The sequence below is a fragment of the Leucoraja erinacea genome, chromosome 7 (assembly GCF_028641065.1).
Source record: "Leucoraja erinacea ecotype New England chromosome 7, Leri_hhj_1, whole genome shotgun sequence".
NCBI lineage: Eukaryota > Metazoa > Chordata > Chondrichthyes > Rajiformes > Rajidae > Leucoraja > Leucoraja erinaceus.
In genome coordinates, this window is record NC_073383.1 from 33,677,391 (window position 1) to 33,690,412 (window position 13,022).

Genomic DNA, 13,022 nt, shown 5'->3' on the forward strand with positions numbered 1-13,022 from the left:
CATTTTTTAACATATTGAAAAAAAACGCCGTGACCTAGCTGAGGCCTCAAGTATGCGGAGATCACTCTCGAGCATGAAGGAGAGTTACGAATTACCTCCTACGACCTCATGTCGACCATGCTGCGAGTATGAGTCGAGGGCAAACTCGCCAGAACTCGCGGATTAGGTCGCCCAAGTGGGACAGGCCCTTTAATTGCCCACAGTGAAACGGCATCCGTTACAAAATGCTGGAGTAACTCAGTGGGTCAGTTAACCTTTCGTATAAACCAACATCTGAAGTTCCTTCCTACATACCTGTGACAAGCTGGATGGTTAAAAATTGGAAACGGCAAAGGTTGGGGAGCAGGCAAAGGGAAGTGGTAACTTTTAGGTGCAAAGTGTAAGACAACTCTTGAGCAGTTGTGCGACTGACTGCCTGATCCGAGTGTCCCCACTTCGTTGATTCTGCAGGTATTTTCAGAATGAAGAGTGTTGGCTTCCTCCCCCTCCCACCACACTACTAACGCCAAATTTCATTGGATAAAGCAAGCCACAATTATTCTGAAGACATTCTGCAGAAGCTGCAGACAAATTATGTATTACCATTTCAGCAAGCATGGGACAGAGTTAAATAAGAATGGGCCAAGTGTAAGATCACTTTCAATTTGTCAGCAAAAGCTTCAGAACGAAACAAATCCAGAAATAGTGGCCGAGATTGTTGAATTAAATGCATCGCAAGAGCTAATAGTCATACAAAGTTACATGCCCTCAAGATTTCAATACAATTTGGCAAAAACTTTTCTTTCCAAAATCATGGGTTTATTTATAACTCTTCTGCACTTTGAATGCTAAGTGTACATATAATAGAATAAAATGGGACATCAATATTTTCTGTAATCTATTTTGATAGGATTTTTTAAAAAGAGGGAAATAGAAATGTCTTTATCTTATGCATAATGTCAGCTGCTGCATCCCCTGGTCACCATGGAAACAGAGGTTTCTTGTCATTACGAGACAGCTCACATAGACAATTCAGCAAGACCAGGGTGTCCCGTAGGAACTTGGCAGGAACCATGTCGATGACCAGCTTGCGCAGGATTATAGGATTGTACGTGATGTTGGTGTAGGCATTTGGACGCTGCTTAAGAATTCCATAGGAGTTGACCAGGAATTCACTGAAGCCAGTGTGGATATCGGTTTTATAATTGAGTTTTTCCAATTTTGATAGTAAAGCTGCATAACACTGTGACATTTCTTTCCATTTCTGCTTATCCACTGTTCCATCGATGGCATTAACCGAATTCTGTGGGAAATACCAAAAACATGGGAATAATGAGTCAGAAATGTGTTATCCTATAACTAATTTGAACACCAGAGCACAACAGCTGACAAGAATTAAAAACTTCTGACATATGTTATTACCATGTACAAACTGCCATGTACAAACTGATTTCCAATTTTTTCAACCGGATCTAATTTTTTCTGCAGGATATTACACGGCAAGATAGCACATACAACAGTACAACACAGGAACAGGCCCTTCGGCCCTTAAACTATGTGCCAAACATGATCTCAACTGCCTGTACATGATCCATACCCCTCTATATCAGCCATGAGCCTCTTAAACTGCACAATCGTTTCTGCCTCCACCAGCACCCTTGGTAATGCATCCCAGGCCCCTAACCCCCCTTCACACATCTCCATTAAACCCCCCTTCACACATCTCCATTAAACTTTCCATCCCATCCGCCAATCTGATGAGCCAGCATCCTTTGTTAATGCCCTCTAGTGTTGGACATTACCAATATCTACTCTCGCTATGCCTCTTTAATATGCAATATTATGCTTCCATATAATATGCAATTTAATATGCTTCCATCAAGTCTCTCCTCAACCACTGACATTCCAGAGAAAACAAACCAAATCTATCCAACCTCTCCCTATAGTTCAAACCCTCTCAATCAGGCAGCATCCTGGTAAACCTCCTCTGCACTCTGTCCAAAGCCTCCACATCTTTCCTTTAATGGGGTGACCAGAACTGCATGCAATACTCCAAATGTGGCCCTAACCAAAGCTCTATAGAGCTGCATCTTGACTTCTTGACTCTAACAGTCAATGCTCCTAACAATTAAGGCAAGCGTACCGTATGCCTTCTTTACCACCCTATCTATTTGCGCTGCCACCTTTAGTGAGCTGTTAAATTGGACTCCAAGTTCAATCTGCATATTAATGCTATTAAGGCACATGCCATTAACTGTATACTCTCTCCTTACATTCAACTTCTTAAGTGCAATACCTCGCACTTGCTCGGGTTAAACTCCATCTGCCATTTCTCTGCCCATTTCTCCAAGTTTACTCATCAAGTACCTGTTTGATTTTTGATGGAATGTTGGATACTGTGTATCCGTACAACCTGGTTAGTCCTGGGAACACGTGTGCGAGGAGCCTCCGGTCCAGTTGGAACGCTATCTCTCCAATCACTCGACTGTTCTTTGCCAGGTTTGAGAAGGAGTCCATCTCTGCAAGAATTGCAAGTTAAAAATATGGTTTCAATAGCAGGAAGGACAGTGGTGGGTTTTGGAGGACACAACCATATTGGTGACCTAGATATAAACATGGCCGTGAAGCTCAAATATAAAAGCATAAGAAACATAAGCAGGAATGAGCCATTCAAACCCTCCTGACCACTCTGCCATTCGGTAATGTCCTAGTCTAACCACAGCACCATTTTCCTTCACACGCCACGGTTCCCTTAATTTAAATAAATCTATCGAGCTCTGTCTTGAACACATTCAGCAACCAAGTCTCCACAACCCCTTTAGGGTAGAGAATTCCATATGTTTACCCCCTTTTGAGAATGGGTAGCCCCTTTATTTTAAACCTGCGATGCTTGGTCGTAGACATCGTCAGAATGGGGAATCCACAAACTCTTATAGACACTCTCAAGTCACATAAGAATATTCTGTATTTCAATGAGATTATCTTTCATTCTTCTAAATTAAGTGTGGATATGCCTTATCTGTTTAACCTCTCCTCGTATGACATACATTCCATCCCATCCGCCAATCTGATGAGCCAGCATCCTTCGTTAATAGCAGGTAATGTGTAATGTGTTTTGGTGGGAAACATGAGGCACAGCAGTATACATTTAAGGTTCAATTATGAGAGGGACCTGGTGTATGTAAGAAATTCCCATGGTTAACTACTGTATGTTGGAAAGACTGAAACAAGGCTCAGTCCATCTGGACCTACCTGATCTCCCAGTTGTTAAACACTTTAATTCTCCTTCCCATTCCCACACTGACCTTTCTGTCCTAGGCCTCCTCCATTGACAGAGTGAGGCTAACCCCAAATTGGAGGAACAGCTTCTCATATTTCACTTGGGCAGCTTACAACCCAGTGATATGAATATTGATTGTTTTAACTGCAAGTAACCCCGGCATTTACTTGCTCTCTATTCCTCCCCCACCCAAGTCACACCAGGTTCTCGTTTTCACCCAACAAACAGCAAACAATGGCCTGTTCACTTTATCATCGATACTTTTTTTGCATATCTTTCATTCATTGTTCTATATCTCTCTACATCATCGTCTAAATCTCTCGTTTCTGTTTCCCGTGACTTTCAGTCTGAAGAAGGGTCTCGACCCGAAACGTCATCCATTCCTTCTCTCCGGAGATGCTGCCTGTCCCAGCTTTTTGTATCTATCTTCGGTTTAAATCAGCATCTGCAGTTCCTTCCTACACAAAAGCATTCCTGTTCCTGGCTTTATAGAAACATGGAAACTGCGGCAAAACCTGGCGACTCATGCATGCGGTCTCAATAGACAATGTCTGTACACTTAGCTAATCGGGGATCGCACTTGGGTATGGCAATACTTTACTGAACTGTATGCAGAAAAAAGAATTTCACTGTGCGTTTGTAAATGTGAGAATAAAGCATCACTGACCACTGATTAACATGAATCCCCACAGCAATCCTGCCCTCAACCTGTCGGAGATTATCCCCACACCTTCTAGAATCATAGTTATAGAGCCATACACTACAGAGACAGGCCCTTTGGCCACTATCAAAATGCCAGCATCAGGGGCATTGAATGTATGAGTCAGGAACTCATGATGCAGCTCTACAGAACTTTGATAGGCCGCATTTGGAGTGTTGCGTGCAGTTTTGGTTGCCCTATTACAGGAAAGATATGGAGGCTTTGGCGAGCTTGCAGAAAAGATGCTGCCTAGCTTAGAGAGTTTCAGTTATAGGGAGAATTTGGGTAGACTTGGATTGTCTTCTATGGAATATCAGAGGTTGACGGGAGACTCGATTATGACAGGCATAGCTAAATTATGACAGGCATAGCTAGTGTAGAGAGTAAGAAACTTTTTCCCAGGGTAGAAATGTCAAACACTGGAGGGCATAGCTATAAGGTGAGGGGAGGAAAGCAGGGAATAGAGGGATATAGATCTTATACAGGGAGATGAGGTCAGTTTAATTTGTGATGATGTGCAGCACAATCATTCCTGTGCCATGCTGTTCTATGTTCTATTGACACCATGTCCTTCTTGATTTGAAACTGGCCCTACACCTCCATATCATTCTCCTTGTGAATACAGATTCAAAGTATTATATTCTCTGACTCGAAGAACAAATTACCTTCTTTAACCTTCAGCAGTCCTACATTCTACTTGGTTTCCCTCTTGTTTTTGATGTAATAACCAATGCAACACACTAGATTGGAAGAAGTACAAGTGAAATGTTGCTTTGCCTGGTTTAAAGCTCTCACCTTGCACTTGCAAACCAGCCTGCCATGATAATGGCCTTCTCCACTTCAGGTGCAACACATGCCTCTTGTACAAGAGATACCAATAATCCAGAAATCTGAAACCCAGCTCCCTGTACCAACCTCACACATGCAATAATCCGTCCTATCTTCCTATTCCTACCCTCACTAGCACCTGGCACCGGGTATAATTTAGTTTAGTTTCGAGTTACAGTCCGGAAACAGGCCCTCACCCATCTACAACTCTGCCTGTATCTTAAGTGTGACTACCGCTTGTTAAGGCCTCAATGACACTCTTATACCCCTAGATGAGCCTCAGCTCACCCAGCCACAGCTCAGGTTGCCTCATTTGGTCAGTTAGGAGCTGCAGCTCGATGCACTTCCCACAGGTGTAGTCCTCAGGGATACAGGGAGTCTCCTTGACTTGCCACATCCTGTAGGATGAGCATACCACTGCCTTAGCTACCATCCTCACTGTGCCAACACTAGAGGTACTTGCAAAAAGAAAAATGTCACCACATGTTACGTTTACCTCCCCTCAGCCTCTTCGACGAAGCCCCTTCAGGCATAAATCACTGCATTTACCCTCAAAAACACAACACTTCACCTCTGCCACAAGCTAGCCATATAAAAGAAAGAAAGCCTTACCATTCACATAAAACACCCGTGTTTTGTTTCCTTCCTCAAGGAACAGCTTTTTAGATTCATCAGATGTGGCCGATTCTGAAAACCAGATCTTCTTGTTGGTGGGCCGGGCCTCAGAGTCGGAAAGCTGACTGTTCATGATTTCATCACACGAGCTGTTCGTGACATCAGGATTACTGGCTTCAAACAGTTCAGTGCTGCGGCAGTAAGTGGGGACCTGAGCTGGCTGCAGTCCACTGAGAGCACTGTTGCAGCTCAGTGCGTGGGAATCATCAGACAGCGAAAGGGTAAGAAGGTTCTCCAAGGTTGGACTTGGCTGCCGATTGTCCTGGAAGTCGTTGGGGCTGATCCGTTCTGTGGAACAGCACAACGAGGCACCTACAAATTAAAATAAAACAGAATGTGAATGGACAAATGTGTTCTGCATGATCCCTACAAAAAATGGACTCTCTCTGGTGCCATCTTTAAAGGGTAATTTATCTATAATTTATATTTTGTGCATTGTCTGAGTATATGTGCTTTAACGCTGCTGCATGCAAGATATTCATTGTAGCCCAAGTTCAAGTCACATTTATTATCACGTGTACCAATTGGTACAGTGAGATTTGAGTTACCACACAGCCATACAAATAAAAAGAACACAATACACGATAGAGTCGCTTACATTCCGTCAACACCTGACAAGGTCATGACACGTAGCGGCCTCATCCGACGCCTGGCAGGAACAAGTTGGGGAGCCAGTCCATCAACTCTTCGCATCTCTGCCTTAGCTCTTGTGTATGCTCCAGCAGAGTACTGCGCACCCGTATGGAGTAGAGGTAGACATACTAGTCTGATAGATACGAGCCTGAACAGCACCTTGTGAACCATCACTGGGTGCCTTCAACCTATCCCCAGTCGAGCAGCTCCCTATACTTGCAGGCATTCCGCCTGCAGGGATCCGAAGGCAAGCAGCAACTCTGGCACTATCTCGTCGTGCCATGGACCAAGATCACCTCCTCCATCAGGCTATCAGCAGAGAGCAGAGGCCACCCCGACTGAAGTACCATCACCCGTTTGCTCCTCATTGAAAACAGCTCCTAGCATCCATCCAGCCAACCGAGACAAAAGCACATTGGATAGCTACCGAGTGGTCACAGGAGTGGAAGGCAACCTCATCTCCATTACACAGCTACATCTCTTCACCAGATAAAAGCTGTCCAGGGTCTGATCTCCCCAGAGGAGCATGGGTGAAGCTCAACAGACTTCGGACTGGAGTTGGGCGTTTCAATGCCAGCTTGTGGAGATGAGGACTCCGCCAGAGCCCAGCCTGTGAATGTGGAGCAGAACAATAGACAGCCAACCATGTCATCTCTGGGTGCCCACTCTACCACCCACCAAATGGAGCTCAGGGCCTGGCAGACATTGACGCAGGGACAACAACCTGGCTGCTCAACACCCGGCTTGAGATCTAACTATTCCTTTGGTTTATGTTTTATTCTGCAAGAAGAAGAAGGAAATATGAGGGTACAGGTACATTATTGGGGAATGGATTGTTCTACAACCACTGGAGCTCATATAGAACCCTGGCTGCTGGAACTGTGAGGCAGCAGCTCTACCAGCAGTGCCACAATGCTACCCAACTCCCATGACAATCTTCCTCACTTCTAACTATCAAACCTTCACTACTTAATGTTTGCATTCTCTTTATCACATCACTGAAGAGGTTTCCTCTTTAGTCACCAAGATAGTTCCTTTCCCTCTGCCATTTGCTTAACTTTCCTGTGAACCTGATAAACTTGGCCATACTTGACTTGAGGTGGCAAGTTATACCTCATTAATGGTTAGTTATAATATCCTTCATCCATGTTGTATTGAAGCTTGCAATTTATTTGATTTGTTTTTTAACGTCTATACATCTGTATAAAATATGTTCACCCTTCTCTTTTTTGTGGACCTGTTGTGTTATTGACTTTTTTCTCCTAGTTTAATAATTTTACATTTGTTAGTTCCTACATACATTTTCCAATTTTCCACATGCAAGTTTGTTCAGAACCATTTTCCTTTTGCTGTAGTTCTCCAACTCCCATTCGACTGGTTTAAAGTCTTGGTGAGGATTTCATTTATATTTTCCACTGGATGCTTGTTCCCAGTCTTTGGTTTACAGTTCAATTTAGAATTAAGAGATACAGCATGGGAAAGGGGCCGTCGCCAGACCAACGACCACCCGTACACTTGTCCTACATTATCCCACCTTTGCACCCTACGCACTGGGCAATTTATAGAAGCAAATTAACCTACAAACTTGCAAATCTTTGCAAAGTGGGAGGAAACCGGAGCACCCAGAGACAACCCACGTGGTCACAGGGAGAACATACAAACCCCATACTGAAAGCACTCATAGTCAGGATTGAACCTGGTTTTCTGCGAACTACTGGGTGACACTGTGTCTTGTTTCACATGCTAGAGTGCTTAAAACTCAATATTTTTGAGATAGATAGATTCCATACAAGCACAGCAACTGAAGATGTGTTCCCTTGGCATGGTCTGGCTGTCACAACCTCCCATACATTCCAGGCCCAAACACTGTCACATCGCAGACTATTCCTTACATCTATATTTTTCAGTCATAAGCTCTTCTTTTAAAAACCCACAAATGTGCACTAAAATGCTAGAACATATTTTTATATTTCCTCAAGCTTGCAGTTATGACTACAAACATTAAAGGCAAATTGCAGCACTTCCTTTCCCCTGCACTGAATTTTTGTACTATCCTTCTGCACTCTCAACTTTACATTCAATATTGAGTTATTCAAACATCAAAATGTTTCATTCCTGTCAGCATTTTGACCAATAGTTTGTGTCTGTGTTTCTCTATTCATTCTGTAGCTAGGGATGTGGAGTCCTCCTCACTGTTGTTCTCTGAATCTTCTACAAAATATCCCTTGGCTAAATTTGATTACAGAATTCCACATTAGGTTAGAACCACATTGAATCACAATCATTGAATCAAACCAAGATTACTTTATTGTCATATACACCTATGGTGAGGTGGAAGCACAATGAAAATCCTGCTATCAGCAGCATCAAAGCACAGACTCAGATACACAAAAATAAATTATACATAAATGACACATACAATTTATAAAAGAAAGAGGAATCCTAAACAAGCCATTAGTGAAAAAACATAATTAGAAAATAAAACCAGTCCATAGTTGTGCAAGAGATGGACCACGGTGTTCTGTCGTCAAGGTAGGATTAGTGTTGTGCAGATTGGTTCAGGGAGATTATAGTTGTAAGAAAATAGCTGTTCTTGAACCTGGAGGTGTGGGACTTCAGGCTTCTGTACCTGTTGCCCAATGATAGTAACAAGGACATGACCCAGATGGTTTGGATCCTTGATTATAGAAGCAATTTTCCTGAGTCAACCACTCGTTGCAGCCTTTTATGTTCCTGCGCTTTGGAATTGCCACACCAGGCTATAATGCAACCAATCAGCATAGTTTCTACAGCATGTATGTAGATGACAGACAGTCTGTGTTTTTTCTAAATTAACATGGACCAGGGAAGATTACATATTTCAGGATATGTAGTCATACAACATTTATATGTATGCAATTTCTTGATGTGCTTGACAATAACAATTGACATGGGACCAAACAAAATGTCTTCCAATTAATGCTCCACTGGCAGTGGAGGTGAAACAAAAGAATGCAAGCTCTCCTGAACACCATCTGGTTAATCTGCAATTAGCTGAAACATACACTTTAAGATCAGAGGAACTCCTTCCTCCATAATATTGGAGCAACACTTTCACCAGGACTGCAGCAGCTCAATAAGTAGCTCACAACCACCATCTCAATGCCATTGCGGAATGGCCAATAAATGCTGGCTTAGCCATTGATGCCTAAATCCATAACTGAATGGAAAAATACCTACTTGTAGCGGCACCTGCTGGAGGCCGCGGGTAATCGAACCCTGCGGTCGGTTACTTCGGTCACGTGACTGTGGGGAGGGGCTGTTGTGCTCGCGGGCTTTCTGGGCAACACCCTTTCATTAGGCTTTGATCACCGTTGTGGTTAGATTGTTTTTGTTGGCTGTTGTTTTGCACCGTTGTTTTCACCGCTTCAACAATAAAGCTCTTTTGAAACCAACCCTCGTCTCAGCCCGCCGAATACTCCTCATTGATAATTTAAATTGGGACAGTGCTGGAGTACTGAAAGTAGCTATAATTGTACAAGACATTGGTGAGGCCACATTTAGAGTACTGTGTTCAGTTTTAGTTACCCTGTTCTAGGAAAGATGTTGTTAAGATGGAAAGGGTACAGAGAAGATTTACAAGGAAGCTGCCAAGACTCTAGGGCCTGCACCTTTGGGCAGGCTAGGGCTTAATTCCTTGGGGAGCAAGAGGATGAGGGGTGATCTTCCAACTCTTGGATAAATTTATCTCAGATTTGAGCTTCACGATTGAACTAGGAAACATCTTGGTCAAAGTCAAGATCCCAAATAATTTTACAGGCCAACCACATAGTCAAATTTAATTACCTCGTGCTGCGGTGGGATGACTGAAGGCTGGGAAACATTTTGGGTTCTGTCCAAGTGCCGGTGCACTGTTGGATGACAGGAGATTACGTAGCTCCTCGTTTTCTTTTAGGAGGGTAATCTGGTGCTTTAATGCTTTGTTTTCAGCAGTGAGCTTCACATTATCTCGGCGAATCTTTTCAGCATCATCGCACATGATTACAAATCGGGGTGAAACGCAGGAGCGAGTGCCTCATGAGCCCAAGAGGATGCTGGTGATCATGGCAGAGGTGGTCCGAGCAGCCGCATTGTGATGTCACAACACTGGGACATGTCACAAGTGTAACTGTGACCCTGAGCAGAATCAAAGACCCAATGCAGCCCAACATTGCCGACACATCAGTCATTGCTTGGCAGAATGGCACAATAATCACTCAATCCTATCCATATAACCATATAACAATTACAGCATGGAAACAGGCCATCTTTGCCCTACAAGTCCATGCCGAACAATTATTTTTCCTGTTTCCACGGAGGGACAATTATGTCCCCCCATGTTCTCCAGGGATGCTGTCTGACCCGATGAGTTACTCCAGCACTTCGTTTAAAAAATATATATAAATCAGCAGCTGCAGTTCCTTGTTTATACTATTTACAGATGTTTACATATCTGCTGTGTTGCTGCAAGTAAGAATTTCATTGTTCAATTTCGGGACATATGACAATAAAACACATGTAGGGAAGAACTGCAGATGCTGGTTTAAATCGAGGGTAGACACAAAATGCTGGAGTAACACAGCGGGACAGACAGCATCTCTAGAGAGAAGGAATGGGTGATGTTTCGAGTCGAGCCCTTCTTCAGACAGACAACAAAACACTCTTGACTCTTGGTGATTACATATACGAGAAGTATTCATTTAAGACATTCCCCTTTCCCTAGTAATCTTCTTGCTCCTAATACACTTATAGAACATCCTGACCTTCTCTTACTTTTCTGCCAAAGCCATTTCATGGCCTCTTTTTGTCCTCCTACCTTCAGCTAACATCTTACATATTATTTAAGAAGGGTTAAATATATTATAAACCACTCATTGCCTTTTAATTTTCAGAATTTCCTACATCAATCACTCACACCTGGTAATTTTCCCTTCTTTTCAAAAGCTTGAAAGCATGTCTGTCTAGATTCAAGAACAGTAACTTCTCCATTGTTATTAGACTCTAGAGCGGACCTCTCATCTTATAGTTATCAATTTTTAATTTTCCAACCTATCTCTTTGCGGCCCTTGCGCTTTTTTTCATCAGCACTTTAGCTGTAGCTGTTTTTATACTCAGCACACTATTTATTTTCTATTGCATTAGCTCATATACTGATTTATGGTACAACTTGCCTGGATAGCATGCAAAACAACATTTTTCCACTGTATCTTGTGCACATGACAACAATAAATAAAAAAAGCACAGATGCAGTGATCAGTGTACCAGAAAAAGTAATGTGGAGGGCAACTGAACCAGACTGAAACAAGGATTACCCTTCATATACAATGAAAATACAAGCATGGCTTGGACCCATCAAAGTTCCTGTGGAGGTTACTTGTTTGATCTAAATGAAATTTAAGTAGTTGAACAATGCGAGAATTAGTTCAATAGCACATTGACTATCCCTCTTTTCCATTAGTCATATTGGGAGAGTCTGATGTGAATTGAAGTAGAGAGGGATAGTCAATTCATGCCCCTCACCTTTAGCCTATGCCCTCTGGTTACTAATTCCCCTACCCTGGGTAAAATACTCTGTGCATTCAAACTATCTATTGCAGTCATGATTTTGTCAATATTGATATTGAGGGAAGGTGTTGGCTTGAAACCACACTAGTAAGCCTTATCTCCTATTTATACCCTGTCTCGTAATTGTTTGAGCTGTGGCCTATTATAGTGATATCGTCATCATTGCTGCCAATTTTCCATATAGTCCATCTCTTTCTCCATCAAGATCCTGCTGTAATTTCTGATAACCATCTTCGATATATATGATACCATGCACTTTGGTGTTATCTGCAAACCTACGAATCATGCCGTCTACATTCTTATCCAAATCGTTGATATAAGCCACAAACAGCAATTGGCCCAGCACTAATCCCTGAAGCACGCAAGGCACAGGTCTTCAGTCTGAAAAACAACCTTCACCATTACCCTGTTTCCTTCCATGAAGCCAATTCTCTATCCAGTCAGCTAGCCTAGATCCCATGTAATCTAACCTCCAGAACAGCCTACCATGAGGAACCAGCAAATGCCTTGAAGTTCATATAGACAACGTCTATGACTTAGCCCTCATCAACCTTTGTGGTTACTTATTCAAAATACAAAAAAATTACAGGTGCACAACCTTTTATCCGGTGTTCCAGAAACCGAAAAGCTCCGAAAACCGCCATTTTTTCCTTCTGCGCACCAACCAGGTCTGTACTACTGTTCCTCATCCCTGGAGACCGGGAGACGCTTAAACATCTGTAAATCATTGCTTAAATGTTAGGCAGTTAGTTTATAAACTTTAATTCTTAGTCCCCTCAGCGGTCAAGCCTTAGATCCCATGTCCGACCCCCGGCAACTCTAACCTCCAGAACAGCCTACCATGAGGAACCAGCAAATGCCTTGAAGATTTCATATAGCTACAACGTCTATCCAGCGACTTAGAAGAAGGCCTCAGCTTGCCGCACGGCGACCCGGTAAGGCATTGCCCGCTCCCCGCTGGTATAGCGCTACGACGCCGCCGACTATCCCGACATCTCGGAGCTGGGACTTCCACGGCCGCGTGCCGCGCTGGATTTGGAGCGCCTCGCAGCCAGGGGTAAAGTTTTACAACCGGCGCCGCCCCGCGGCCGGACGGATAGCTCCGCGAGGTTAGTCGCCGATAGGGGATAAAGTTTCCCCCTTCATCACCCACCACCAGACATAAACTCCCTCTAGAAGACTAACATTTATGCAATGATTCTCCCCTACCACAGATGTTAGGCTACCTACCTAATCTACGCTAAAAATCTTCCATTCTGAAATCTAGTCCGAAATCCGAGTGTCTGGTTCCCAAGGCCCAGGTTGTGCCTGTATATCCTGCAGCCGTGTCTCACCGGTCTAAAT

The 13,022-nt window shown here is 43.3% G+C and overlaps 1 protein-coding gene across 1 annotated transcript; it reads right to left on the reverse strand.

Moving 5' to 3' along the window:
• On the reverse strand, window positions 1-12,258 carry LOC129698859 (speriolin-like protein). Its single transcript, XM_055638188.1, has 4 exons — window positions 9,921-12,258; window positions 5,400-5,774; window positions 2,347-2,498; window positions 1-1,282 (listed from the first exon to the last, which is right to left on the reverse strand). Exons 1-4 carry the CDS (start codon window positions 10,111-10,113, stop codon window positions 959-961), a joined length of 1,044 nt encoding a protein of 347 aa, XP_055494163.1. The 5' UTR covers window positions 10,114-12,258; the 3' UTR covers window positions 1-958.
• Window positions 12,259-13,022: the final 764 nt, after the last annotated feature.

What these genes read in the sequence shown, in the direction of transcription:
- LOC129698859 (XM_055638188.1), bottom strand. Translation starts at nt 10,113, where the DNA reads ATGTGCGATGATGCTGAAAAGATTCGCCGAGATAATGTGAAGCTCACT. An exon ending in TCATCCCACCGCAGCACGAG is followed by an intron (nt 5,775 to 9,920) that starts GTAATTAAATTT and finishes TTTAATTTGTAG; the next exon opens with GTGCCTCGTTGTGCTGTTCC. An exon ending in TTCCATCAAAAATCAAACAG is followed by an intron (nt 1,283 to 2,346) that starts GTACTTGATGAG and finishes TATTTCCCACAG; the next exon opens with AATTCGGTTAATGCCATCGA.